General features: G+C 38.8%; 2 protein-coding genes across 2 annotated transcripts; both read left to right on the top strand.

Moving 5' to 3' along the window:
- Window positions 1-15,455: 15,455 nt before the first annotated feature.
- On the top strand, window positions 15,456-19,047 carry srp9 (signal recognition particle 9). Its single transcript, XM_062436989.1, has 3 exons — window positions 15,456-15,611; window positions 15,744-15,812; window positions 18,170-19,047. Exons 1-3 carry the CDS (start codon window positions 15,540-15,542, stop codon window positions 18,287-18,289), a joined length of 261 nt encoding a protein of 86 aa, XP_062292973.1. The 5' UTR covers window positions 15,456-15,539; the 3' UTR covers window positions 18,290-19,047.
- A 250-nt stretch (window positions 19,048-19,297) lies between these two features.
- Window positions 19,298-25,414, top strand: ephx1 (epoxide hydrolase 1, microsomal (xenobiotic)). Its single transcript, XM_062436988.1, has 9 exons — window positions 19,298-19,576; window positions 21,211-21,452; window positions 21,665-21,845; window positions 21,943-22,161; window positions 22,648-22,777; window positions 22,928-23,142; window positions 23,547-23,655; window positions 23,958-24,080; window positions 24,175-25,414. The coding sequence occupies exons 2-9, from the start codon at window positions 21,270-21,272 to the stop codon at window positions 24,377-24,379; spliced, it is 1,365 nt and encodes a 454-aa protein (XP_062292972.1). The 5' UTR covers window positions 19,298-19,576; window positions 21,211-21,269; the 3' UTR covers window positions 24,380-25,414.
- Window positions 25,415-26,621: the final 1,207 nt, after the last annotated feature.

Below are 26,621 nucleotides of genomic sequence, written 5' to 3'. Positions count from 1 at the left end.
ATTATTACTGTGTTGTTTTAATTGTTCTATATGTGTAAATAAACAAACAAACAAACAAATAGTGATTTTGTATGAAGATGGTAGGAGGAAAAAAGATCTAAGCAGCTTTGAATGAGGGGTGATTGTTGGGGCACGGATGATCAACTCTTTGCTGTTTCAATAGGAACAGAGACTGAAGTGACATCTGGATTTACATATATGGGAAACACCTCAGTTAATAGGGTTGACAGTGTGATGATGGTGAAGCTCGTGCATGAGTGAGATCTTCCTCAGGTGACAGGACATGATCAAGCTGTGTCAGCAACAACAGTCTATCAACATGTTATCATATATATTAGAACAGGGTTGCGTAAACCTCTCATTACAGAGATGAATGCACATTTGAGAGCTCAGTGGTGCAAAAAGCAGAGATGTAGAAAAAAACTGCTGTGATCAGATGAGTCATTCTTCACCTGTTTCACACCAAGGAGGTACAGGTGTGAATGTTTGACCCCTACAGTGAGTGGGTCAGGTGGTTTGGGTCCACTTGTCCTGTTACAGAGCTGTTCTGAGTGATATTAGTCTTATTATGAGCTTGTCAATCACCTGTGAAGCACATTAACCTGTATGAAAGCGGATAGAAAGTTTGATTGATTGATCAGCTTTATCCTATGATGAAACACTTCCATCCTGATGGGTGTCCAAAAGTCACTGAATAGTTAGATGTAGTGCTGGGTGGTATGACCAAACTATGTGTTTTGTAGTATGATTTTAACAGCATATCATTTTCTTTTTGTTTTGCATGACTGAACCTTTATATATGTTTCTATATGTTTACAGTGCTTATTCTGCTGTCAGGAGTACATAGAGTTTACATGAATCACCTGTAGCAGCATTATGGCTAACTGCATAGAGAACTACACATGTCTGTTTCCATGTGAGACAGTGAGGGAAGGTTCTATTAACCCTTACTGTTCATATTCTGACTCATAATTAGTCTCTACACCAATTCACATTCATAAACTCCCCAGTCTTGATTCAATTTACAGGGAAAGACATTCACAATCACTATTGTATGGTCCAGGAGAACATTTTATAGAATATGATGAATACAACAACATGCTGGAATGCTGACATGTCAAACTTTAATTTGCATATATAAAAATGTGTATCAGCTGCATACAAATTTATGCATTTATATCCATTTGTGTATACTGTGGGTCACATTAGGAAAAGTCTGTTTTACAGTGTTTTTACAGCTTTCAAATCTAAAAAAATATGCATTAGATTTGACCCTGAACAGTATGTAAGGGTTAAAGGAGGTTTCAGTCACTTTTTATCATGAAGATTTCTTGTTTACCGAGTACAAAAGGGGGAATAAATAACAACAACTAAATAAACAAATACAAATACATGGGTATCAGCATCAGTATCAGTCCAGAAGTTCACAATGGTACATTACTAAATATATATACACTGACATAGACTAGTCCTTTCAGAAAGTGTCCCACACCATGTATTTATGTTTGAACATTTCACATAAAACTTGAGTGATTTGTGTCTCAGTGATGATGGAGCATGGCACTCGCAGCACAGCACATGATGCCTTATCCATCCCCATCCTTATGTGGTTATTATTATTGTAACCATGACGACAAAGCGCCGCTAAACTTAACAAAGCCATCATTTTAACCCAAATCATGATCTTTCCCTAAACATAACCAGACCTAAACCACAAAATGAACATAGACACACACAGATGAAGTCAGAAAGAGACACCAGATCAGAAAACGATGACATGTCAGTCTGGAGCACACAGACCCTCGACGTCTTAACGTTTCATTTAACTTGGACGACTAAAATAATGTCTACAGTCAACATGAAGAATGATTGCAGTGGTTCAACACGTCCGAGCTGTTTGCTATATTTGATCTCTGAGGAGCGTAGAAGCTCTGAGCGGCTGGAATCAACTTGGCAGCTATCTCACACTTCTACCACACGACTACTGTGCTGAAATCTGATTGGACGCAGACCGCCGACGACCACAAGCGAACACATGACGCTGTGTAGGCTGTTAGCTGTGTAAACTCCAGCAGTATACATTGTAGCCACAACCTTATGGCTCACACGCACACACACACACACACACACACACACACACACACACACACACACACACACACACACACACACACAGAGCCACAAGTGTCACTCATGAGTCAGCTTTGGAGCAGCTGAGGCCGTCAAACACTCTCTCACACACACACCTGTTACACCCCACGGACGCACCATTAACTCCCTATCTGGACACTGACCCCCCCCCCCCCCCCTTCGAATGACAGCAGGGAGAGACGACTAGTGTTTAAAAGCTGAGTCCTCTCTGCTGCCGTCAGTGGTTGCGTGATGTTCAATGTCAGCTGCCCCGGGCTGACAAGAGATTTGCTCCGAACAAACACACAAAAGGTTAAAAACTACTAATGAGAGAGTTGTTAGGAAGAAAGTATGAGGAAGAAAGGGGGGTGGGGGGGGGAGGACATGAAAGTGGACAGAGAAGTTAGCGGTTTCCATTCTGGGACGTGGACACAACACGCTGCTCTTTTTGAAACAACCAAAGCTATTGTTAACCACAGTTTGGCCCACAGAGGGATTCCAACAGCTGGATTCAATTAGGGGGCTTTCTTTAAGGGGGCTGGCCCCCATCCACACTGCATGTCTCACTTAAAAAAAAAAAAAAACATATACACACGCACAGTTATATCATAGATTTTTTTTAAAATAAAATAAAAATTAAAGATCAGAAGCTGTTTTAACACCTGAACATGAACATCACTCACATCACCATGCACAAAAAAAAGGGGAAAAACTGCTGTGCTGTGTTCACCGTGTCGAATGAAATCAAGTAAAAAGCCATGCCTTTCTGCCTCATCAGCAACCTCTGGCATTTTTAAGGACACGTTCCTGCAGCTTGGGGTTATTCTTGCCCTTCTACAAAAAAACAAACACTGAGAAACAAAGATCCATCCATGTTACACAACAGCCACAAACACATCGCCACACTGAACATCTGATCCAGTGTTTGAAGAGGAGCAGAGTCATCATCACTGGTGTCAGCTGCAGGTACACTCAATCAACATTAGGGTTTTTTCTTTAAAAAGGTGTGTCCTCAATACACCTCTGACATGTGTCATGGAGTGTGTGTGTGTGTGTGTGTGGGTGTGTGTTTGTGTGTGTGTGTGTGTGTGTGTGTGTGTGTGTGTGTGTGCATCCTCTCTTTTGCATCATAAGCATAGTACAGGGTGTCTGCTGTATGTTTAGAGGCAGATACATTCATGGGTATATGCCAGCCCTTCTCCATGACATTTCCCAGCTGAGTGAAGTGCAAGATTTGCTTTGAGGAGCGAGAAGCACACACACACACACACACACACACACACACAGAGCGCTTTGACCACCACAGGCTGTGTGTGTGTGTGTGTGTGTGTGTGTGTGTGTGTGTGTGTGTGTGTGTGTGGGCGTGTGTATGTGTAACAATCACAATGTGGCATCAAATAAATGCCACCCCATCACCAGTGCTGGAAGATAATCCCTCTTATGCAGTGTGGGAGTAGAAGCAGGAATGAGCAAACGCCATTCCAAACCCATGCACGTCCTCGAATGCAGCACAGAAGTGAGGTTAACGTTAAAGGAGAGTGTCGCTGCTCCACAGACAGCTGACTGGGTTTCATATACTGAAGCTAACATGGCAGCGCGAGGCAGACACTGCGTACAGCTTCGGGAATATATATATAAGGTGTTGTTGAAGCATATTTTGGGCTAGTGTTGCTGCCCCCCCCCCCCTCCTCCCCCTCCTCCTCCTCCTCTTCCACCCCCCAACTCCCCACTTTCATCATGTTATCGCCCACCGCGCCGCCTTCTGTTGTTTGATATTAAAGAGCATGAGGAGCTTCTTACCTCATGGTGAAAGTGTTGTCAGGACAGATATATCACACACTCGTTGGGTATCGTCGGTTGACTTGTGCAGTTTTCAGCAAAGTTCCCCTCTCTGTGTGGAGGCTAACAAGAAGAACAGATGAATGGGACTCCCGGCGGCGTGACGAGAGCTTTCACAGTTTGCAGGCTATCCGGTGAAAGTACAAAAAAAAAAAAGAAAGAAAAAGAAAAAAAAAAAGAAAATGAAGATTTAAAAAAAAAAAAAAAGAAACAGTCGAATCCTACATGTTCTAGAGCAACGCGGCTCCGCTGGTGGCGATGAGGCGTTTCTCGGCTCTTTTCTGACGCACTTGGGTCGGAGTGATGCCGGTCTGCTGCCGCTCTGATGCCGGGCTGCTGCTGATGCGTTCACTGACAAGCCATAAAGTCGTCATTTGAAGATGCGCGGTAACAAAAACGATTCCAAAAACACTTCTGAATTACTGAATTACATCTATTTTATTAAAGGGGGCATATTGGAGAAGAAAACATACGTATTAGAAGCAATTTAGACTACAAAAAGACAGTCTCAAGAGATCCTGACAAAAAGTTAATAAAATGATCATGATTAATATCAGGCTTTTTGTTATGTTTAAATGGTTGTAGTTTCAAAACTACACTACGGAGTTTGACCAGAATTGCCTATGAAGTACAACATTTCAATGAGTTATTAATGGTAGGCTATAGCTAATACAACTACTCATGCTTTGGAGCAGGTTGTGAGGGTAGCTTATTATAAGACGGGGATTGTAACCTACTTACATCCGTCTAATTTACATTTGTCAATTGGGGAACAAGCTGAGTCAAATTTACAGTTACATCTATGCTACTACTGTCCAATTTATTGCATCTTTCCTCTGCGCTGTAGATGTCAGTTTTTCATTTCCAACAGCTCCTGAAGGCACCAATTGACGCAACTTGTGGGACGTAGCACGTACAGGTTGCCCCTGACAACTGAGCATGGTTCTGTGTGAATTAACTGGGACCAAAGCAGACTGAACATATTAGAAAAGAGCCTGTTCAATTTGACTGAGTGTGCTGTGTATGTGTTTACTATCCTACAGTAATCCTAGAGTCCATCTAAAATCATGCTACAGAAATAAAACAGCAGGATTATAAAGCTACCTCTGCAATATACAATAACACTGTGTTATCCATGAAGTCAAGAAGATGACCTACTGCCCAATGTTCAATTTGTTCTCTAGCTTTTCCTCCTGCTCTATCTGCAGACAGCTTTAACAATATAATATATATATACAGAGAATATATAGGCCATGTTAACATCAACTCTCCATTATTGTGCCTGACCTAAAGTGTGAGAAATGTCTTTTTCACATTTGCATTCCTTGCTAAAAAGGATCAAGTCCATTTTCATTAACTTTATCCACAATATTACTTCTTTTTTTAACTTTTGACATCATTAATAAAAGATGAAATATAAATGCCAGGAGGTGAGAAAATCTGCTGAATGAAATCAACAGAGCTATTCATCACTGTCCTGATTACAATTACACACAGTTCAGACTGAGGCTGACCTGGTGGAGACTGACCTTTAATGTAACTTAATTTAATGTGGTGACAGTGTCAGTGACAGCAGTATATATGATTAACAGTGCTCAGAGTGAAGGAACTCATCTTTATATCTTTTTAGTGATAAGGAAAAAGTGTCTTACCAGGAGGTGGAATTGACACATAGGAGTTTTGAAATTCCACACAAGCGTAAGATGTCATGAAAACTTAATTACAACTTAAAAACTGACATTTTAAAATGAGAATCTTTTTAAAGAAGCAACAAAAATGTTTGCTTCTTTAAAAAGATTCTCATTTTAAAATAACCCCTTCTCCACAGACAAGAGCCGCTGCCACAGACAGGCAGACAGGAGCTGATGTTTTGCCACAGGTGGCCCCTGACACCTGCTGTGTCATTTACTGTGTGTGTGTGTGTGTGTGTGTGTGTGTGTGTGTGTGTGTGTGTGTGTGTGTGTGTGTGTGTGTGTGTGTGTGTGTTTTGTGTGTGTTTGTGTGTGTGTGTTTTTGTGTGTGTGGAACCCTGCCTGTTGACATCATCCTTCAGGATTTACGTTGCATGTCAGCAAGAAACAAACTAGGTGATGTGATGTCACCGAGTGTAGGTCTGTTTCAAGTGCGTACAAGGATACATTAGTTCCCCCGGGGGCCCCTGAGCAGTGAAGCTCATGTCCCCCAAACAACTTGTATTTTATTCTGATGGTTCACGCTGCTGTCAGGTGGAAACCTTGTAACTCCATATTTTGTTATACTAGGTTTCTGACAGTGACCATAATTATCAACATCATTTTTTGTCTCCCATCATTGAGGTCCCTTTTCTACTGAAGGGCCCCTGAGCACTTGTTCAGATTGCCCATATGGTAGATCTGGCCATGATTGTGTGTCTGTGTGTGCGCATATGATCGAGTGTGTGTGTGTGTGTGTGTGTGTGTGTGTGTGTGTGTGTGTGTGTGTGTGTGTGTGTGTGTGTGTGTGTGTGTGTGTGTGTGTGTGTGTGTGTGTGTGTGTGTGTGTGTGTGTGTGTGTGTGTGTGTGTGTGTGTGTGTGTGTGTGCATGTCATGTGTCCATCATTACACAATGATGTTACACATCAGTATAATGGCACCACAGCGAGTGAAGCCAGTGCTATAAGCCACTTACTCACAGAGGGGCTAAAAGAAGCTTACCAGAGCCGAGTCCAACTCCAACTGTTTACAGCCAAAACATTAAATAAATAAAAAAAATCATTTCTTTATTTAGCTCAGAGGAATAAGCTACTATTCTCCATGCATTGATTGTATTATGTAAATCTGAGCGAGATGCGAAAAGCACCATGAGAATGGTGATTAGGGGAGTAATGTGAATAGCACAGATGTGTCCTTTCCAGCTTTGCAATGGGAGTAGCTGAAGGAAAGGCTTCAGCTATCTGATGGATGCTGATGAGATGAGAGTGCTGATCTTGTTGTATCTGTGAGAAAGACATTAAAGAACACAGTGGATGTGCACTTACAGTGATGTTTAAAGGGAGCTCGGCTACCCCTGCTGGTAGAATGATGTTCTGAAACAGGTTTTCTAAAAAAGAAAATAAAGAAGTGTTATGAGCTTGTTGTGGGCTCGTCTCCTTTTATGTAAGCATCATGCACTGTGATGGAAAGGACAAACTGATTTTACCCAAATAAAACTATTACACTGTTTTAGTTGTCGGTTGATAGCTCTGAGAAGCTTACAGCCCATATTCATTAAACTGCTAAAAGTACAATTTTGAGAGGTATTTTGTAAAGGTGTGGGCACCTTCACAGAAGACTGTGTAGAGGGTGCTGCAATGTTGACTAGCACCCCTCTTGCACCTCTGTATTTCCCTAATGCCTAATTGATTTTGTTTTATTACATTAGCTGCATATTCCCTGATCCATGTGTAATTTGTAAACTGTGAACATTTTAAGAATTATCCATTTAAGGTCCAATATAGTGTTGTTACTTTTGTTTTTGTCTTTTATCATTTCTTTCTATTTCTTCTCTTATGTCATTCTGTATGGTACATGTATGTTCATTGTTCTGTGTCTGCTACTGTATAAAACTTCATAGAATATTGGTTAAAAAAATTAATTAAAATAATAAAAATACTTCTAAATGTAAGAGCACTTCAGAGATCTCTAACATTCAGAGTAGACTGCTGTACAGACACAGATGTCTGTATGATTGTATTTAATACATGGCTGGACCTGGACATGTGCCCAGGAGCCTTCGAGCAGAAAGGGGACCTCAATGATGGGAGACAAAAAAATGATGTGTGCGCTTTTCTTTTTTTTTCTTCTTCTTTTTTTGTCGGGCTCTACAGAAATAAAACACAAGGCTTGACCTGTTCTCTTGATGTTGATAATTATGGTCACTGTCAGAAACCTAGTATGTCCAAAACTAAATATGGAGTTACAAGGTTTCCACCTGATAGCAGCGTTAACCAATCACAATTAAATACAAGTTGTTTTGGGGGACATGAACTTCACTTCCCAGGGGGCCAGGACTAAATATCAGTTCAATTCATGTCAGATCAACTTTATTTACTAGAACAATGAGCCCAGCATGCAGCATGTTTACTTGCCAAAAGACACATGCTCATAGATTAAAGCAGTGAGAAGAATGTATATTTGTATATGAAGGTCCCACACACACTGGCCATGGAAATGCAGACTAAATCCATGTGAGGTGTATCAAATGGAACTGCATGTGTGACTTGGTGTGGAGCTGTCCATGCTCTTCTGAAGTTTTGATTCCTCTTTCTGGTTTTGTCTGTTGTTTTCCACCGCTGAGCTGCCATTCATCGTTGACCTTAAAAGTCAGAATGTTGTCTGAAATGAGATATACATAACCAGGGGCCACATGTTGGTTATGGGCAAATGTCTGAAAGGGTTAATTGGAAAGTATGAGTACCTGTAGCTGCAGGTGTCTCCAATGATCTCTTCAGTCTCATTTGCTGCTGACTGTCCTCACAGCACTCAGCTGAAAAGTTAATATTTCAAACGTGGCTTTTACGCAGTTGACTAAATGATGATTTATGAGTGTAGTAGAGTCAGTTAGTAGTTTGAAATGAGATCCACACAACCAAGGTTAGTTAGGCCATGCATGAATAAGATTGTGTATGTAAAGCAGAAAGTATGAGTACCTGTAACCTGAGGTGGCTCCAATGACTTCTTCAGTCTCTTTCACTGGTGATGGTTCTCACTGCGCTCAGCTGTAAAGTTAATATTAAAGTGCGTTTTTATGCTGTTGAGTAAATTATAATCCATGAGTGTAGTTGAGTCAGATAGTTGTTTGAAATGAGATCCACATAACCAAGGTTAGTTAGGCCATGTGTGAATGAGATGGTGTATGTAAATGAGAATTGTTATTGAGTTGCTGTGGGATGAATTAGTCAGATAAGTAGGTATTTTATTAGCATGGTAATGCTAGCAGGTAGGTAAGAAAGTGAAGCAGCAATATGTTTATGTTTATTTGTACATTAATGAGAAGGTATGAGTACCTGCTGTCTCATTCTGTGGCAATGGTCCTCACAGCTCACTGCTGAAAAGTCTAGACAGTTTGTTTAAATGAGATAATGCATGATGACACACCACTGGTTAATAAAGTATTATATATATATTGATAATGGGATTTCTGAAAAATGTTTATATAGGCTATGACACACAGACTAAATTGTAATATAGTGGACCCAATGCATGAAAAGGTTAGGCTTTACATGCATAATCACATTGTGAAGTATGATGTAGTTGCTAATGAAAACAGTCACATGTTAAAAACTAAAATCTAACTAATAATTTCTATATCTTGGTAAGGATGGGCGATGATAGAGGAACATTACCTCAGAAAAATGTAATATCTTATGCAAGTATTGTCTGAAAAAATATATTTTCCCTTGTTTTAACCGGTGTTACACCAAAATCTGTGACCGTCAGAAATAGTGACCTGTTGCTGGCTCTCTGCTGAAGAAGTTTATAAACTTAAACTTCACCTTAACCTCAGTGGAGACCTCACGTCCCACCCTTATCTAATAGACAGTTGAAAAGGAAATGTGTTGATTGTGGATAAATATACTTTATAGATATAGTGATTGTTTACTTTGCAGCTTGGCTGTTTAGTGGTAACCAACATGAATGTCGTCAAAAATGAAGATCAATAATAATTGTACTTCCAGCATTATCCAACTACCAAAAAAATACTACCGCCAGAAATGTGTGTGTGTGTGTGTGTGTGTGTGTGTGTGTGTGTGTGTGTGTGTGTGTGTGTGTGTGTGTGTGTGTGTGTGTGTGTGTGTGTGTGTGTGTGTGTGTGTGTGTGTGTGTGTGTGTGTGTGTGTGTCTGCAGCGTGTGTATTCATGGTGACAACGTGATCTCGGATCCTCATTCATAAATCAAAGTTTTTCAATAAATCTGGAACAAAAATGATCTCAACCCTGAGACAAAGAGGAACATAATGTGTGAATTCATGTCGCGGAAGGATAATTACATGTAAGGCTGTATAGGTGAGTAACTAACAAACGGTAGCATTAGCATTAGCATTAGCTACTGTGTGGATTGTGTTTTGTGGTTTCTTACATGACTTCTCTGGAGTTTCACCACCTTGCCTTAATGTCATGCGGTGTTTGGCGAGTATTGCAAGTATTTTCCAACAGTGATTTGCTCTTGTTAGGCATGTTGAAAAGACGTGGATAAATATCGTGGATAAATGTCCGTGACCGTAACAAAAAGTCTCCTCTCTCCTTTTTGTTCTCTTTTCATCCCGGGCGTTCGCGCCCCTACGTATGGCCTCTCTACGGATATACCACAGGATGAAACAATAGTCCCAGGTGGCTGTAACTCCGGAGTCCCAAATTAAAAGTATAACTGCGGAGTATTATTAAATTGAAGTTGACATGAAATGAAATGCACAAAAACTGCCATATGCAATGGCTGGCTCCCTAAACCTTGGAGGAGATGGAGAGGTTGGAGAAAGGTGGACGGACAGACGGAAAAACATCCTGCTCTCCAATTATAGTAGTAGGATAGGATATAGTGCCATATCACAACAAAAGTCATCTGAAGGTACTTTAACATAGAGCAGGTCTAGACTGTACTGTTTAGTTTAATCTAAAGAGACCCAGCCATGAGCAGGTCATTGATTACTAGTCATGATCAATAATACATTAGCTGAAGAAATGTTTGAATTGTTGTCATTTGTGAGTTTTAAACATGCTATCAACTGAGCACAGCTATACAACACACTTGGAAAGACAGTTATCAATGTGTCCAAAACAAATATGCTGCCCTTACATAAAGGATATAACATGGATGAGCAAAAAAATATAAAATAAAAACATCAATATGTATCTCAATAAAATATCAGTTGTATTAGTAGCTATTCAGTCAACCAATATTATGACTTTGGCCTCTGCCTGACCCAGTTAGACAATCATCCCATGTACTACCTTTTAAGTCTACATTAGATTTTACATTTCAATGAATTGACAGATATTTACCGATCCTAAAATGTGAAATTCATTCATCTCATGAGGAGAAAGAAGAGTGTGATTTACACTTGTTCTGGTTGTATAAAGGGAGGCGTGGCCACATTTTAGATCAAGATTAAGAAATGGATATCTGTTTGTAATTCAGATCTATAGCTGTCCTTTAATGTTTGGGGATGTGAGGGTTACAAATGAAGAAGGAAAAAACCTGAATAACACCATTATTATAATAAAGCATGTATAAAAAAAAAAAAGATAACCACTTAACACAGAATGTTTCAAACCTGGTGAAGAGGATATTAGTAAGAATAAAGAGCAGAAGTGCATTTTTGAGCGTGGATGGGATATTTTGAGTCAGGGTCAAGGCTGGAGCTGAAATATCACAGAACATGGTGAACTATAAACAGGATAAGAAGATTATATAGTGTATATATATTGTTTTTGCGTTCTTTTTTTTTTAAAGATGAGATTGTAGATTTAAGCTGTTGATTGAGGTTCTAAATGGGAAATGGAGGGATTTACTTTAATGTGTTTTGTGTGTATTGTTTTAGGTATGATGTATGCAGCTGCTGCTTTTTTTACACAGATGTACTCTCAGTTATCTTACTATTATATTTTTTATTTATTGGACATGTATTATTATTTATGTATAACTTTATGTTGTGTACTTATGGCCATATGTTTAACTTACAAAGCTTATTATCAGGATTTGAACATTTGATTTGCATTTATTTATCAGAAGTGCAAATAAACAATAAAAATAAATCCTGCATTGATTTTGTTTGCAATCACTTTCCGAGCATCTTCACTGTCTGCATTTATCAATTTATTAAATGTGACTTATTATTATATCCTTTTTACCTTATTTTGTTTCCATTTCAGCCAATTTCCTATATTATATTATAAATATATTAGAATGTTGTTCATTTTACATGTTTATTATTCCTGGAAGTTTAAAGATGTCCCACAAATATGTCAGATGTAGATGAATCCAAATCTGTTGAAAGCTGCTCTTAAAAGTGTTTTAAGGGATTCACTCCCATTTAAAGCAGTTAGTCTCACACTCAGTGAAGTGTTAGATATGATACTATTAAGTTCTTTAGAGATTTCTTCTTAAGTGTCATTCTTAGAAGTTTGATAAATATAGATCATGAATTACAGCTCTATAGAGGGTGAACTGTTATTTCCAATCTGCCTATTCATCCTGAATCTAGTAGTTGAAACAGTCTAATTCCTGGGACGACGTAGGAAACACACTATCAGTTTTTGTCAGGTTTGAAGAAACAGTCTTTAACACTTGCTTTCTTGGAGTTCTAATTGTAGCACAGATTGTGTGTGTGTGTGTGTGTGTGTTTGTGTGCGTGTGTGTGTGTGTGTGTGTGTGTGTGTGTGTGCGTGTGTGTGTGCGTGCATGCGTGCAGGCTGTAATACTGACTCCTTCATTTTGCTGTATTTGATTCTAAATGATGAAATAGACTTGAGTCATCAGCTGGAGTGACTGAGCTGTGACTGACTCAGCTGATGATGATGATGATGATGATGAACATGCAGTCACCACACCACCCACTCCTCACCGGCTCTGTTGTTGTGACATCTAACACACTGAAGCAGTAAATGTCATTAGATCAGAGAGAAATGAAGCTTTCCCTACAACTGCACAGAAACTGACAAATGTTGATGTACATCTTTTAACTGGAGCTCAGTCTGAAGTCAGTTCCATTCATGGCTCATTCTGGCTTCTGGGGTCATCCAATAGCCACAAACATCCTCCTATGAACATTGCTGAGCTTTGTCTGCCATCTAGTGTACAAATCATGAAATAGCACGTATATCCTCACACCAGCTGGAGAGCTTCTCCTTTAAACACCACCAATGGTGAGAGATAACTTCATACATACTTCAGTAGTTAACTTATGTTACATTTTGAGGTAATTGTATTTCTTTGAGTATTTGCATTTTATTATGTTTTACACATAAACTTTTGACTCCACTTAATGTTATTTGACAGCTGCAGTCACCAGCTACATTGCAGATTAAGAATCTGACATGCAAACCATGTGATCAGTTTACAAAAACTACTTTTTAAAACGTGTTTTTCATTGTAGAATTGCTACTTTTTTTGTGACCAATTTTCGGTTTAATTTTCCAAGTGGAGGCTGCAACACAAGGCAACCAGGCAGTACGCTTACAACAAGCATAAATAATGTAGTCAATACAATGTACGAATGATTGAATACATGTGTTGATATTGTCTGCAACCACAAAATACCACAAACAATAAACAATCCCCACAACCGTCCCATAGGTCCTCACCAATATACATTAAACTGTGAACCCTGCACATCCTAATCCATGTAAACACATACAAAACCCTGCACATCCTAATCCATGTAAACACATACAAACATGCAGACAAATAAACACTAACTTTGGAGAAAAGGAAAAAAGTTTAAAAGAATGTGAATACATCATATCAATTACTATAATATATAATCACTAATCATTTTTAATTTATACTCAAGTGATATTCATGATATTTATACTACTAATAATACTACTACTACTACTACTACTAATAATAATACTACTAATACTACTAATACTACTAATAATACTACTACTAATACTACTAATACTACTACTACTACTACTGCTACTACTACTAATAATAATAATACTACTAATACTACTACTACTACTACTACTAATAATAATAATACTAATACTACTCATACTACTACTACTACTACTACTAATAATAATAATAATAATACTACTACTACTAATAATAATAATGATAATGGTAATAATAATAATAATAATAATAATAATAATAATAATGATAATAATAATAATAATAATAATAATAATAATAATAATAATAATAATAATAATAATAATGATAACGACTGCAATAAATCCGTCACAGTTTATGTTTTATGGACTTTTTTGTTGAATGCCAGTCAGCCACTAGAGGGAGACATTAGAAGTCCCTCATTATATGTCACAGTATTATGTCCGGTTCAGCCACTGGGTGTAGTTTCAAAACAAAAGTCCGTCGAGGGTTTGGGGCACCGTCCCAACAATGAAGTGATGATGAAGTGGTATTTACAGTTTTTTCCAATTACTAACACACTAAAATGACATGCATAGCACAATTATTTAAACTGACACACAGAGAGCAAAACCTCTTCTTAAGTCTCCAAAAGTCTAAACACATGTTCTGCTTTACACACATTTTGCATTTCAAAATGACACTTTTTAAATGCACTGAACACTGTTCTCTGCATAAGACACAACAATCTGACATAAAGTCACATGTTTACCAATTCAAAACACTGCCATTCAAAATAACACTACATGAGCTAATTGGCCAATATATGTGCCACCTAGCCAAACACCTCAATGGTTAATTGTTACCACTTCAATCAGGAAGTAAGTTCTATGAACAGATCACAGGTGAGCACCTTTTTTTTTTTTTTACAACAATGGAAAACGTTGCAGAGAGAGGAAGAGGAAGAGGGAGGGTGAGAATGAGAGGGGGAGGAAGAGTGATGGACAAGGCGTTGTGACCAGACCCAGCTGTGCGGCCAGATGTTGCCTAATTATTTTTCTTGCCTCTTTTTTTTCTCTATATTTTTTTCTGCAATTTTCTTTTTCAGTTTACTGTTTTTTTGTGAGCATATTTTTGTTCACTCCAATGTAAATCTATCTGCTGTGCATATGTTGCACTCACTTGTTTGGTGAAAAATAAAAAAAATAAATGTTTCAACAGCATGTGTGTGTATCTGCAAATATTTCTGTGCATGTGAACAATCTGAAGAATTTTCTACAATTTGAACTATTTTAGTATTATGACAAAGCATACTAAAGATGAGAGTGCTTTTCATTATGCCCAACAGTGTGTAGTTGGTTAGACAAACATCTGGTAATATGAATGAAGTGTGAGCCAGTTGGTGCAAAAGTTGGATTTTGATAATGCTATATGTAGTTTTGGTTGCAGTGATTCATTTTGTAGGATATATGAGGTATTTTGCAGTTTGGGTGTGTGGTTCTGTGAATTGTGTTAAGTGTTTTGATAAAACCAGACTAGTTTGCAAAATTGTGTTTTAGCAATTGGAAAAAACTGTAACAGGAATCACTCTCTGTGTTTTATATGGTAACGTGTCATTAAAGTCATGGATATTTGAGAATGGGAAAGCAATAAGCAATTGTAGTTGATCCTTGAAGATTTTAGTGCTTTTTCGTTGTTTATTATGTTACATTTTACGCTTTATATGCTGATAATAAGAACATTAGTCATCATTTAGTTCTACAGAGATACTGCTCAAGCATGTAAAGGAAAGCACTTTTATATCAAATGGATGGGGTTTTCAAATACAGTCAAATATTAATGAAGTTGTTGTTTGTTTTGAAGATTAGTTCGCTGCACTTTATATTTGATCATTGGTGTGCTTTTGTATTGAAAGGGTGACCAGGAAGTGCAAATGCCATTGCTGCTGATGTGGTATTCCGAAGTTAGCAAAGCTGGTCGACAGATTGAGACAGACTGTTTGGTGTAAAAAGTGTTGAGCTTTGTTAGAATAATGCCTTACTATCAGACTTGGGAGGAGTTTGCCCGCGCAGCAGAGAAACTGTATCTGACAGATCCAATGAAGGTAACAAAAAACAAAAAACACCACCTTTTAACATTTACGTTAGCATGCTAGCCGCATAGCTGGTTAGCGATGTGAGCATGCAAACTGTAGCTCTCCTCTTTTAACTTGAATTGTGTTGTTGTTCTGTTTCAGGTCAGAGTGGTTCTCAAATACAGACACTGCGACGGCAACCTGTGCATTAAAGTGACCGACAATGCCGTGGTAAGTGACATGAGGAGGAAGTTTTAGAAGCTATTAAATCTATCAGAGTTATGAAGGGTTTTACATGGAAGACTTCAAACACTCTGCTTTCTCTGTCTGTGTGTCGAGTTTCAGTTGCTTTTCATTTTCTCTGGAAGAATAGTGCTTGTTAGATATGATGCTGGACAACACGTTTCAGTGTTGTGTCATATGGAAATATATAGCTGTAATTGTGAAGCTGTAATCAATCAATCAATCAATCAATCAATCAATCTTTATTTATATAGCACCAAATCACAACAAAAGTAATCTCAAGGCACTTTACACATAGAGCAGGTCCTAAACCGGTTTTCATTTTAAAGAGACCCAACATTCCTGTAACCAAACTGCTTTGCACTTGAAAGACACTGAGCTGTGATCAGACCTGTGCTGAGTAGGGTTTTGCATCTCTGGTCTGTGTATGATACGATACGTAATGTATGTGGATACACTACCAACGATCCAATATAGCAGCAACTACTGATACGATACGATGTGATTCATCCATCAATCACCATGCAGTGCGATTCAACATGATTTGATTCAATGCAAAGGAATGATGCTATGCAATTCTATGAGTTTGATTGTTTATTAACCAAAAAAAAAAGATGTCATTTCACAAACGGGTCTTGTAGTAGTGCTTCCTGTTCACTGTACAGCAGCCCAGCACATTTTGCAAATTGCATATGATTAGTTAAATTGTCCGTCTCTCTTTTATAACCAGCAGTGTTTCCAAACTGTAGATTTATAGTTGGCTGGTGTGTGTATTTGTTCTGCCTCCGCCATCCTCAACGCATGCAGCAGTATGTTGTGACACAGCCCTCACCTATACTGCTCAGAAGCAGCCTGCATCTGCTCTGTAACGTAAGGTAACATAGGAGGAATAGTCCAAAATATGAAATGATTGTACTGTGGGTCATATTTCTAAATAAAGGCCTAGAACATCTAATAATTAAATGGATGTGATTTTATCGATGCATGGATGTAAAAACTGATGCATCTCGATTTCATCCCAAAATGAAATCTATTCACGGCTGCTCTACCTCTTCACTCACATCGTGCCTGCGCGTATCCATGTATCGATACGAATCGGTTAATATTCCCATCACTAGTGCTGAGTGATGTTTTATTAGCACTGCTGCTCACTACGCTCCAGTCATTCATGTGAGGCTACAGCTGTGCAAGCTGTGAAGAAAACTGCTTTCATAGAAAATCAAAGTATTGGTCAAATAAAAAATTGGAACTGCTAAAGGCATCAAATCCAGAGTTAAGTTCATAAAGGTTATTTTTATTAGTAATTAGTGTGATTATTGTTTTCCTCTATGAATCGTGTCAGAAAGTAGTGGGAAAAAATGTCCATCACAATTTTCAAAACCTAAATATTCTCAGTTTATTATCTCATAAGAAGAAAAGAAGGAATCCCACACAATTGACAAGCTGCAACTATGAACTGATAGGCACTTCTTGCTTGAAAAAAAAAGGCAAAATGTATTGATTGATTATCAAAATAGTTGCCAATTATTTATTATTACTAATAGATGAATTGTTCCAGCAGTTGTTGAAACAAGAGCTAGACCACTAAATGAGCCAGGCTGTTATACTGGCAGTATCACTTTTTTGCAGATACATTTGTATCAGTGTAGATTTATCAGTATGTCAATTGGAAGCACTGTCACTATTACATTACATTATGTATCCACCAGAGAGCACTGACAGCTTGACTTTTCTTTTTCTTGTTTAACAGTTCAACTGTCCCGCTCAATATGTAGCTTGGTCACAATTTTAAAAGAAATCTAAGTGATCTCTATCAAGATTGTTTATCTTTGTTTTGAAAAACATTTAGAAAAATAACTTTATGCCCAAACATCTATCAGTGATTGTACTTCAGAAATCATGCATTAGTCTGGCTATAGAGTATTACAGAGTAAATGATTCAAATAAAATGAATTAAAAACAATACAGTAAAAAAGTAGTTTTAACTGTAGTTAACATGTTGACGCTGATGTAGACAGTGTAATGTCAACAGGAAGTGCATACTAGAGTTTTGGGGCTCTGATGGCAAATGCCCCGACCCCAGGTAACAAAGTTTGATCTGGGAACAATAAGTAGCACTTTATTAGAACATCACTTATCTCATAGAATGTTAAGAGGTCTGTTATATATTTTGAGACCAGTCCAAGTTTGGCTTAAAAAGTAAGCAGTATAATGTTAAAAATGGTGAAAGGGGTGTAAATGTGGGTTCACAATCTGAAACAGGTCATTTAAAAGGGAAGAAAAGTCCATTGTAATGTAACTGTAGCTGTCACTGCCTCACGCAGCCTTTTTCTCCACCTCCACAGTGTTTACAGTACAAGACAGACCAGGCCCAGGACGTGAAGAAGATCGAGAAGCTCCACGGAAAACTGATGAGACTCATGGTGTCCAAGGAGACGCACAGCGGTTCCATGGAGACAGACTAAAAAATGTTCTAGAAGCGCTGACCTTCTAGAACACCTGGACTGAGTTCAGTGCAGACGCAGTGGTTGTTTTGAGAGCACAGAACCACTGCAGTGTGAATCTGAGAGATGGGTTGATGGGGAGGACCTGGAGGGATGGATCAGGCTGCCTACACTGAGTTAATACTGTCAGAGATGTGATATAGATACTGTATATATTTTATTCTCTCAGGATTTTCTTTTTAAGATACTTTCCACATCATTAAAAAATCTCAGTACCCTGTTTTTCAGCGTCAGGCATTTCATTCCCATCCCTGACTGTATTAATAGGAAGTAAGGTCAGTGTAGGCAGCTGAAAGATTTAAAGGAAGTGTAAAGAAGGGGGAAAATGAGAGTTTTGGGGGGTGGGGGGGTGGAACACATCCTCTGCTGCTGTGGAACCAGCTTCGGCACCTTCATTTTCTTAGAGGAGTTTGCATTTATTTTCAGTTTTAAAGGGACGAAAAAGGACAGGCGATGATGACGTTGCATGTCTTGTCCGTTTACGTCTATGTAGCCGTGCTGGATTCGATTTCAGCACAGCGATCGGTTTTGTTTGTCATCATGGACTTGTGCCACATGAATGAAGCAGGACCTTCTGATTTCTAAACGACGGTGTGGAGAAACCCGCAATTTCTACGTAGACAACCCCCTCCCACACACACACACACACCTCCAAATGCCATTTCGTCTACTGAAAATAAATGCGTTACATGTTCAATAAATGTTTATTTACCCCAGTATCTCCTGTATTTATCAGTGTGTTAATAACCAGAAATGTGCATGATTAAGGATGTTGTATGACAGATAAAGTTTCAAATGGAACAATGTTCCTGAGAAAGAGACTCGAGAGGATTATTCTTCTGGTTACATGTTAGTTCCATTTAAAAATTAACGATTTCAGAATCAAAAATTGTCTTATTTTTTACACGTTTTACCAATGTTTCTATTTTTGGATGAAACGTCCCTTTAATCTGTAGTTTGACCTTTTCCGCAATATACTACATTTCCCATGATGCATTTCTGATATACCAACACTCCTCCACTTTCCAGGACAAATGCTTTCATGCTCTCGTTTTTCTTCCTATTGCACGTCGAATAATGTAAATTGACATGTTTTATCATCTGAATACTACTTTTCCATGCATCTAAATGATAAAGTTGTAATTAATTTTAAAGGAGCTAGGATAAATAGAAGACTTAAGTTTAGGAACTGAACGGGACCAGTGAAGCGGAGACCAGGACGTGCATGCATCAGTAGCGTTACACCAGGTAAAACAACCTAAAGTATGTGTCCTATGTAAGATAAGGTGACTTTTCCTATAATGTTAAATGATTTGTGCTAAGCTAACTATCCCACTGTGGACATATAACTGAGATAGTGTCGCAGGTTTGCTTGTTTAGACCAAGTAAAAGTTACCAGACGCGGTGTTGTGTTGATATAAACATAGTTAATTAGCATTAATTAGCTTGACGCACACTAACATTGTGTTTAGGGGGAAAATGAAGACGCGTGAATGTAATAGTTATTTTAGCTTCTTTTTATCTAGCTGGGATTTACGTTACGTTAGCTAGCGATATATGAAAGTGACTGATTTTAAAAACGTTTCGCTCACTGGGTTCATATATTGATATCAGTGTATTGTATTTGCTAATTATTACATTCTAAAGTTGATCAAATAGTTGTGCGCATGCTCGTTTAGCTGGCTACAAATACCTGTTGCTGTATATGAAAGTAGAGGAGAAACAGCCTGCTCTGTTACACACGTAGACTGTTCGAGAAATCACGCCTGTTTATCTGTGTTTAGAGTTCAGTTGACAGGTCGTTGAACTCTCACACACTGCTCTATTTCTCTGTTTCAGGCCTTTCACCACGAAGTCATTAGCATGCAAAGTCAGTCAGAACTTGTCTAGTAATGGGTGCTTATGGGAGCTACTAGTTATAGAATTACATATAAACACAGTGCTAACGTAGTGTGTGTTCCTCTGTGTTCTGTCATAGGCTACTTCTGCGGACAAAGTTTAGACTTAGGATCAGAAATGATCAAACGTTTTGGGGCAGAGGTTAAGGTTAGGGTAAGCCTCCTAGAAATGAATGTAAGTCTATGTTATGTCCCCATATCTGGCCATGGTCTGATGTGTGTGTGTGTGTGTGTGTGTGTGTGTGTGTGTGTGTGTGTGTGTGTGTGTGTTTCCATGCTGGCAGCCCTCCTGAATGAGAAAAGCTTTGTCATGCAGCTCTGAGCCCCTCTCTCTGCCTATAATCCTATCAGCTGGTCACAACCACAACAACTGACACTTTTGTTTGACGGTCCCACTTTTTTTTCCTCCTAAACTCTAAATTGGTGAAATAGTTGAGGCTCAGACTCAAATTGCATCACTGGCAGTCACAGAGGAAAGTATTGTGTTATGTCAGACTGCTGCTGTTCCCATTGCACACATTTTAGTTTATTTATAGTTTAGTAAATCTGGTAAAGTTTCACTCTTTTTATGGCTCATACAGAACATCGCATGGTCAGTTTAATCATTTAATTGCTTAAAATAAAAATAAAAAAATCTCAGTTGCATCCTTCTGTTGGCCATGTTCAGTGCTTACTCATTTATATTTTATAACTTATGTATTCTTTAGTTTTTTCGTGACTTCATATTTGCCATTTAATCCATTTATTTAGTGTTAGTGAGTAAATCTTGATTTCACATCTTGCTACATTTCTGAGTTCTGAATTTCATTATTCTTTATATGAATCAGCTGAAATTGTGTTTTGTGCAATAACACATTTATCAATGTATTCCTTTGAATGACTTCCTTTTTTGACAAGCAAACATTTTTTATTTTATGACAGTCTTTTCTCTTTCTCCATCTATCCCATTCCTCCTCATGTTCTGTTACTCATTCCCTTGTCCAGTGTTACTCCATCCATCCATCCCTCCCTCCATCCCAGTTTCGTAGCAGACGCTTGGCACCATGTTCACAGAGTTGCTGCTTTGTCTGGTGGTTGGAGGACTGATCTTCTTCCTGGTTCAAAGGAACAGGAGCCAGGTTCTGACAACAGAGGATGGCTGGTGGGGGGCCGGAGCACCCCCTGATGGTGGAGAGGACGACAGCATCCGCCCCTTTAAAGTCACCACAAGCGAAGAGGAGCTGGAGGTTAGATTTTCTCAGTTTGTCACTCAGGATAGTCACTCTGTAGTATTTAATGATGAGTTTGCGTGGCAGGTGACATGATTCTCTTTTAATGTCAGAAGTATTTATTGATTTGTTCATATCTAGTCAGTCACAGTGGAACATAACATAAATTACAATATTATAGAAGACAAATGGTCAGAGCCTCCTCCATGTTTTCTCTCCTCTTCTGTCAGGACCTCTGCAGGAGGATAGACCTCACTCGTCCTGTGGCCTCACTGGAAGACAGTCAGTTTCAGTATGGCTTCAACTCCCAGTACCTGCAGAAGGTGGTCTCTTATTGGAGGAATGACTTCGACTGGAGGAGACAAGTAGATAAACTCAACCAGTACCCCCACTTCAAAACCAACATCGAAGGTTAGTTTCCACTGCTGACACATCCTCATTTATCATCAACCAATACTGAGCCAGTACTTCATCACTAACTTTTTCTTACTTATTAACTCCCGCCCAGGCATTGACGTTCACTATGTGCACGTGAAGCCCAAGAGGGTGCCAGAGGGGACCAGCGCTCTTCCTCTGATAATGGTTCACGGCTGGCCCGGCTCCTTCTACGAGTTCTATGGGATGATCCCTCTTCTGACGGAACAGTCAAACCCAGATGACCTCGTGTTTGAGTTGGTGTGCCCCTCCATACCTGGGTACGGCTTCTCGGAAGCGCCGCATAAGAAAGGTGTGTCCGGGTTCTTGCACTCGACATTATGTATGAAAATTCCCAGCATCACCGGAGCGTTTTAGGGTTGTGATGTTTTGGTATTCAGAGATTTCCAACAAAGAGGAAGGTGCTATTTCAGTGCAAATGTTTTTCTTTTTTTTTTTAGAATAAAGAGAGCAAGTTTTTATAGGGCTTCACTATAAGTTAAGTGCAATGAGTCCATTCATATAAAATGTATATAACAGAGTAAAAAGATCAACTAAAATGTACTGTATGTAGGACAAGCACAAATATTTCAGGGCTGTTTTAGTCTTAGTTAGGTGTCCATAATAAACTGATGACTGAGTGTACATATATATACACAATACAAAATAACAATAAAAATGTCAAGTCAATATCCTGCAAAATCCAATCTATATTGATGTTATGGAGTCTGTTTTTCCTGTGTGTGTGTGTGTGTGTGTGTGTGTGTGTGTGTGTGTGTGTGTGTGTGTGTGAGAGCAGGTTTTGATTCAGTGTGTGCAGCACGAATCTTCCACAAGCTGATGAAACGTCTGGGCTTCCAGCAATTCTACGCTCATGGAGGAGACTGGGGCTGGCTGGTCACCACCAACATGGCTCAGCTGGAACCCAAGTGAGAACCAAAACAACTTCCCCAACACCTGAAAATATCCTTGTGCTTACAGTCAAACTATAAGATTATTCAGTATTTCACATAATGTAAACATGAGACATCTGAGGATATGTGTGTTGAATCTATTGCTACATTTTTTTTTTTACTCAGGACAGTCAAAGGATTGCATGTGAATTTTGCCCCGCCTTCCAAGCCCGGGCTGCCCATGGCTTTATCCATCATGCTCGGCAATCGCTTCCCCAAGTTGTTCAACTTCACTGACGTAGACATTCAGCGTCTCTTCCCCTGCATGGACAAACTGGTGGTGGAATCCATCAAAGAGTCTGGCTACATGCACATCCAGGCCACCAAGCCTGACACTGTCGGTAAGAACTGAGAGCAAGCAGATTTGACTGTTCAAGTTGTATATCTTAGGTTGAGCCGTTTAGCTGCCACCTAGCAACACATTTCACTCCTTCACTTTTATCAGGTTTTAACCCTCACCCTAACAACATATTTAACAAAGGACCCCAAGAATAAACTACTGTCAGAAACAATCGGCATAGCAAAATTCATTTAAAAACTGATTTCTTTTCAAATTATTATTCATTATGTAATCATTTGGAGATAAAAAAAAATCAAACTGATCATTTGGTTTTTGGTGATTTGAGTGAACAGACCCTTTAAAGTAAGGAATGTTTCAATCACAGCAAATGCAGTTTTTATTCACTGACAAATCAAATATTGTTTCTAAGAATTTTTATCAATGATTTCATGCTCTGTCGCTCAGGTCGAGGACTAAATGATTCTCCTGTGGGTCTGGCTGCCTACATTCTGGAGAAGTTCTCCACTTGGACAAGCAAGGACTTCAGGAACCTGGAGGATGGAGGACTCACCAGGTACAGAAAATACAACAGTGCAGAAGAAAGAGGAGTCAGTGCCTCAGTGTGCCACCACCACATCCACCCATTTCATGATCTTTATCAACCTATCATGAACAACTCCGCCATTTCATGATCTTTATCAACCTATCATGAACAACTCCGCAAGAAGTTGTTAGTGTCATTAGTAGTTGTAGTATTAGCAGTAACCCTCAGATGGAGGGTTTATTGATGTATGGCGGTTCCTAAAGTTGTCATTCCCATTTTATTTAATCACTGAGGTCATGATGTGCTCAGCTTGTGTGTGCGATGTGTTACAGGAAGTTCTCTCTGGACGACCTGCTGACTAACGTGATGATCTACTGGACGTCCGGCTGCATCACTTCCTCAATGAGGTTCTATAAGGAAAACTTTGCCAAAGGCCTCGACCAACCCCACTCTAAGTGAGTTACAAACACTCTCAGTGCAAAGAAATACCTGTAGACAACTCTTCATCTCTGCCCTGGCTAACACATCATCATCATCATCTCTTCCCAGGATACCGGTGCATGTCCCCACCGGGTTTGCCTGCTTCCCAAACGAGCTGATGCACACACCTAGGCTGTGGGTCAAGCAGAAATACCATCAACTCTTGACCTACACACCCATGGGAAGCGGTGGGCATTTCGCTGCCATGGAAGAGCCCCAGCTGATGGCTGAAGATATCCAGCTCTTCACTAAGATAGTGGAGAAGAAGAAGTAGAGAGAGGATTGATAAACACCTGAATGGCAAGGAGAATGAATAAAACTGCAACATTGTGGTGAGCAGTGATTGTAGATAGTGAAGTAAACACTTTTTCAATGAGGTGAGGTTGATTATATACTGTAGCGTAGCTCTAATAAGACTTCTTCATGATTGACTCAGTCTTATGCAGTGTTAGTACTGGAAGATGTAGCTTTTAGGAAACATTTGTAACATTGACCGATGAAAAGAAGCAAAACAGAAGAGAGTCAGAAAGAAGCATCCTTTTGTTCCTACTTCTGCTGTTGTTCATAGTCTCTTTCTTCTTCAAAACCTCCCCTCAGCCTTGCAGTTGTGGGCAAGGTCGAGCAAGCAGCTGCAGATGGGAGGTCAGTGTGTAACTGGTGTGTATTGACAGCACTGAGAAGGTACCAAGCATTCCTCTGACTGATAACACGAAACCGCTTGACTAAACCCTCAAATTATATTTACATTTCTTTTTCCTGTCACACCCATTCACACTCATGTAGTTTCAAAGCTTCGATGAAGTCAGATTTTACATTTTGTCTATTTTATTATTTACTGCTTTGAAGCACTAACTTCTTAATTATTCCTATAGAGTTGAATACCTTAAAAACATTTGATATTTAGTATTTTGATGTGTAATACTTCGAAAATCAGCATTAGAGGTGTATTTCTCTGAAATGAGTCTTCCTCTATAACCTAATTTGAATTTCATTCCTTATTATTTTTAACATTCAAATTATATTTGAGTTTTTAATGCTCATATTTTAGCCTATTATTAATATGTAATATGCATATATACACTGTATACACAGGCTTATGCATCAGCAGTGCCACTATCAGCATGTGGTCGTTATACATTCTGTCCACTAGAGGGCTTTTCAACGTTATCAATATACAGTTGTTAGCTTTCTTTGCTAATTAAGCTTAGCCACAAAATGAATAACACTTACTAAAATATAAATATTAAATAAGCTTTGGATCATAATTAACTACACACTTAACTGAAATATAAATAAATCCAGGTCAGTATGTGTTACGTGATGTGTTATTTGTGTGGGGATGCACTGCAAGCTCAAATGTTAGCCTTTGTTTCATCTTTCCATTTGTGAACCAAAATCCAAAAACTCCAAACTCTCTGTGGGTCCATCACTTTCTGCCATTTCCCACTGTGATGCTACGCTAGCACACTGAACGTGAGATTGTGATCCAGACAGACTTGAAAATCCATTACTGTTCATCACGTGAACAGTAATCAGGCATCTTTTAGGCAAAGGAGAGAAGGGCAAGATCCCCAACATTTATTAAAAATAACAATAAAAACATATGTGAATAGTAATTTTAACATTTGGTTAGTATCATTTTTTTAAATCTTCAAATGTGTCTCCTGAAATGTGTTTGATGAGCCCAAGTGACTATCCTGGAAACAGTTTAATGACAATATGTTCTCATCATGTAGATGTTTAATACTATCAGTAATGTTGTCAGACATATCTGAATATGATTTACTTAGACCAAGCACACACTGTAGGACATTCAACATGGTCAGGTGGCTGTACTGTTTACATTACATAACTTTCTGTCTGCAGTGGTAATGGTTTTACACACTACATGACTGACAGGGTCACACATTACAAGATCTTTCCTCAGGAGGAATCCCTGATGAGTGTGTTGGACTCCTAACTATTACAAGATGAGCAGAATGACATGTTGTAGTTCAGATCATGGACACAATGTTTTATTTTTTTGACCAAATAAAATTCATATGGAGTGCACACAATCACTGTTGGTCTCTTATTCAAAACAAAGGAACCCAGATCTTATTTGGGTTGATGACTACATCAGTATGTTGCTACCTCTGACTGGTCATCTTGCTATCTTGGGTGCAAGACCAGTGTGGTGCTGTGACATCATTGGGGGGGGTCACTTTTTCAAGCTTGATAAATTTCCTTCAGAGCAACAATAAACATTAAATAACTGTCTTTACAGGCTGAGCAGCACTCCTTAGATCCATTTATGTATATTTACCTTGATAAAAGTAGACTGTCAAATAGTGGAAGCATTATCACAATAAAATGACAATGAAATAATTGATTCAATCTGACAAGGGGACTTTATATAATGAAACTTAAAGACAATGCAGCATCTCACCTGAGACCCATTGTTAAGGAACTGGGGGTTAGGATGACACTGACATGTTATACAGCATGTTAGTTTCAGGCATCAGTTGCCATAGTAA

This window comes from Scomber scombrus, chromosome 17 (assembly GCF_963691925.1).
Source record: "Scomber scombrus chromosome 17, fScoSco1.1, whole genome shotgun sequence".
Lineage (NCBI taxonomy): Eukaryota > Metazoa > Chordata > Actinopteri > Scombriformes > Scombridae > Scomber > Scomber scombrus.
Note: the sequence above shows the minus strand (reverse complement) of the source record. Positions and strands in the feature narration are given on the sequence as shown.

Coding starts and splice junctions, on each gene's coding strand:
- srp9 (XM_062436989.1), top strand. CDS start 15,540: ATGCCTTACTATCAGACTTGGGAGGAGTTTGCCCGCGCAGCAGAGAAA. Junction 15,612..15,743: donor ATCTGACAGATCCAATGAAG/GTAACAAAAAAC, acceptor GTTCTGTTTCAG/GTCAGAGTGGTTCTCAAATA. Junction 15,813..18,169: donor AAGTGACCGACAATGCCGTG/GTAAGTGACATG, acceptor CCACCTCCACAG/TGTTTACAGTACAAGACAGA.
- ephx1 (XM_062436988.1), top strand. CDS start 21,270: ATGTTCACAGAGTTGCTGCTTTGTCTGGTGGTTGGAGGACTGATCTTC. Junction 21,846..21,942: donor CTTCAAAACCAACATCGAAG/GTTAGTTTCCAC, acceptor ACTCCCGCCCAG/GCATTGACGTTCACTATGTG. Junction 22,162..22,647: donor GGAAGCGCCGCATAAGAAAG/GTGTGTCCGGGT, acceptor GTGTGAGAGCAG/GTTTTGATTCAGTGTGTGCA.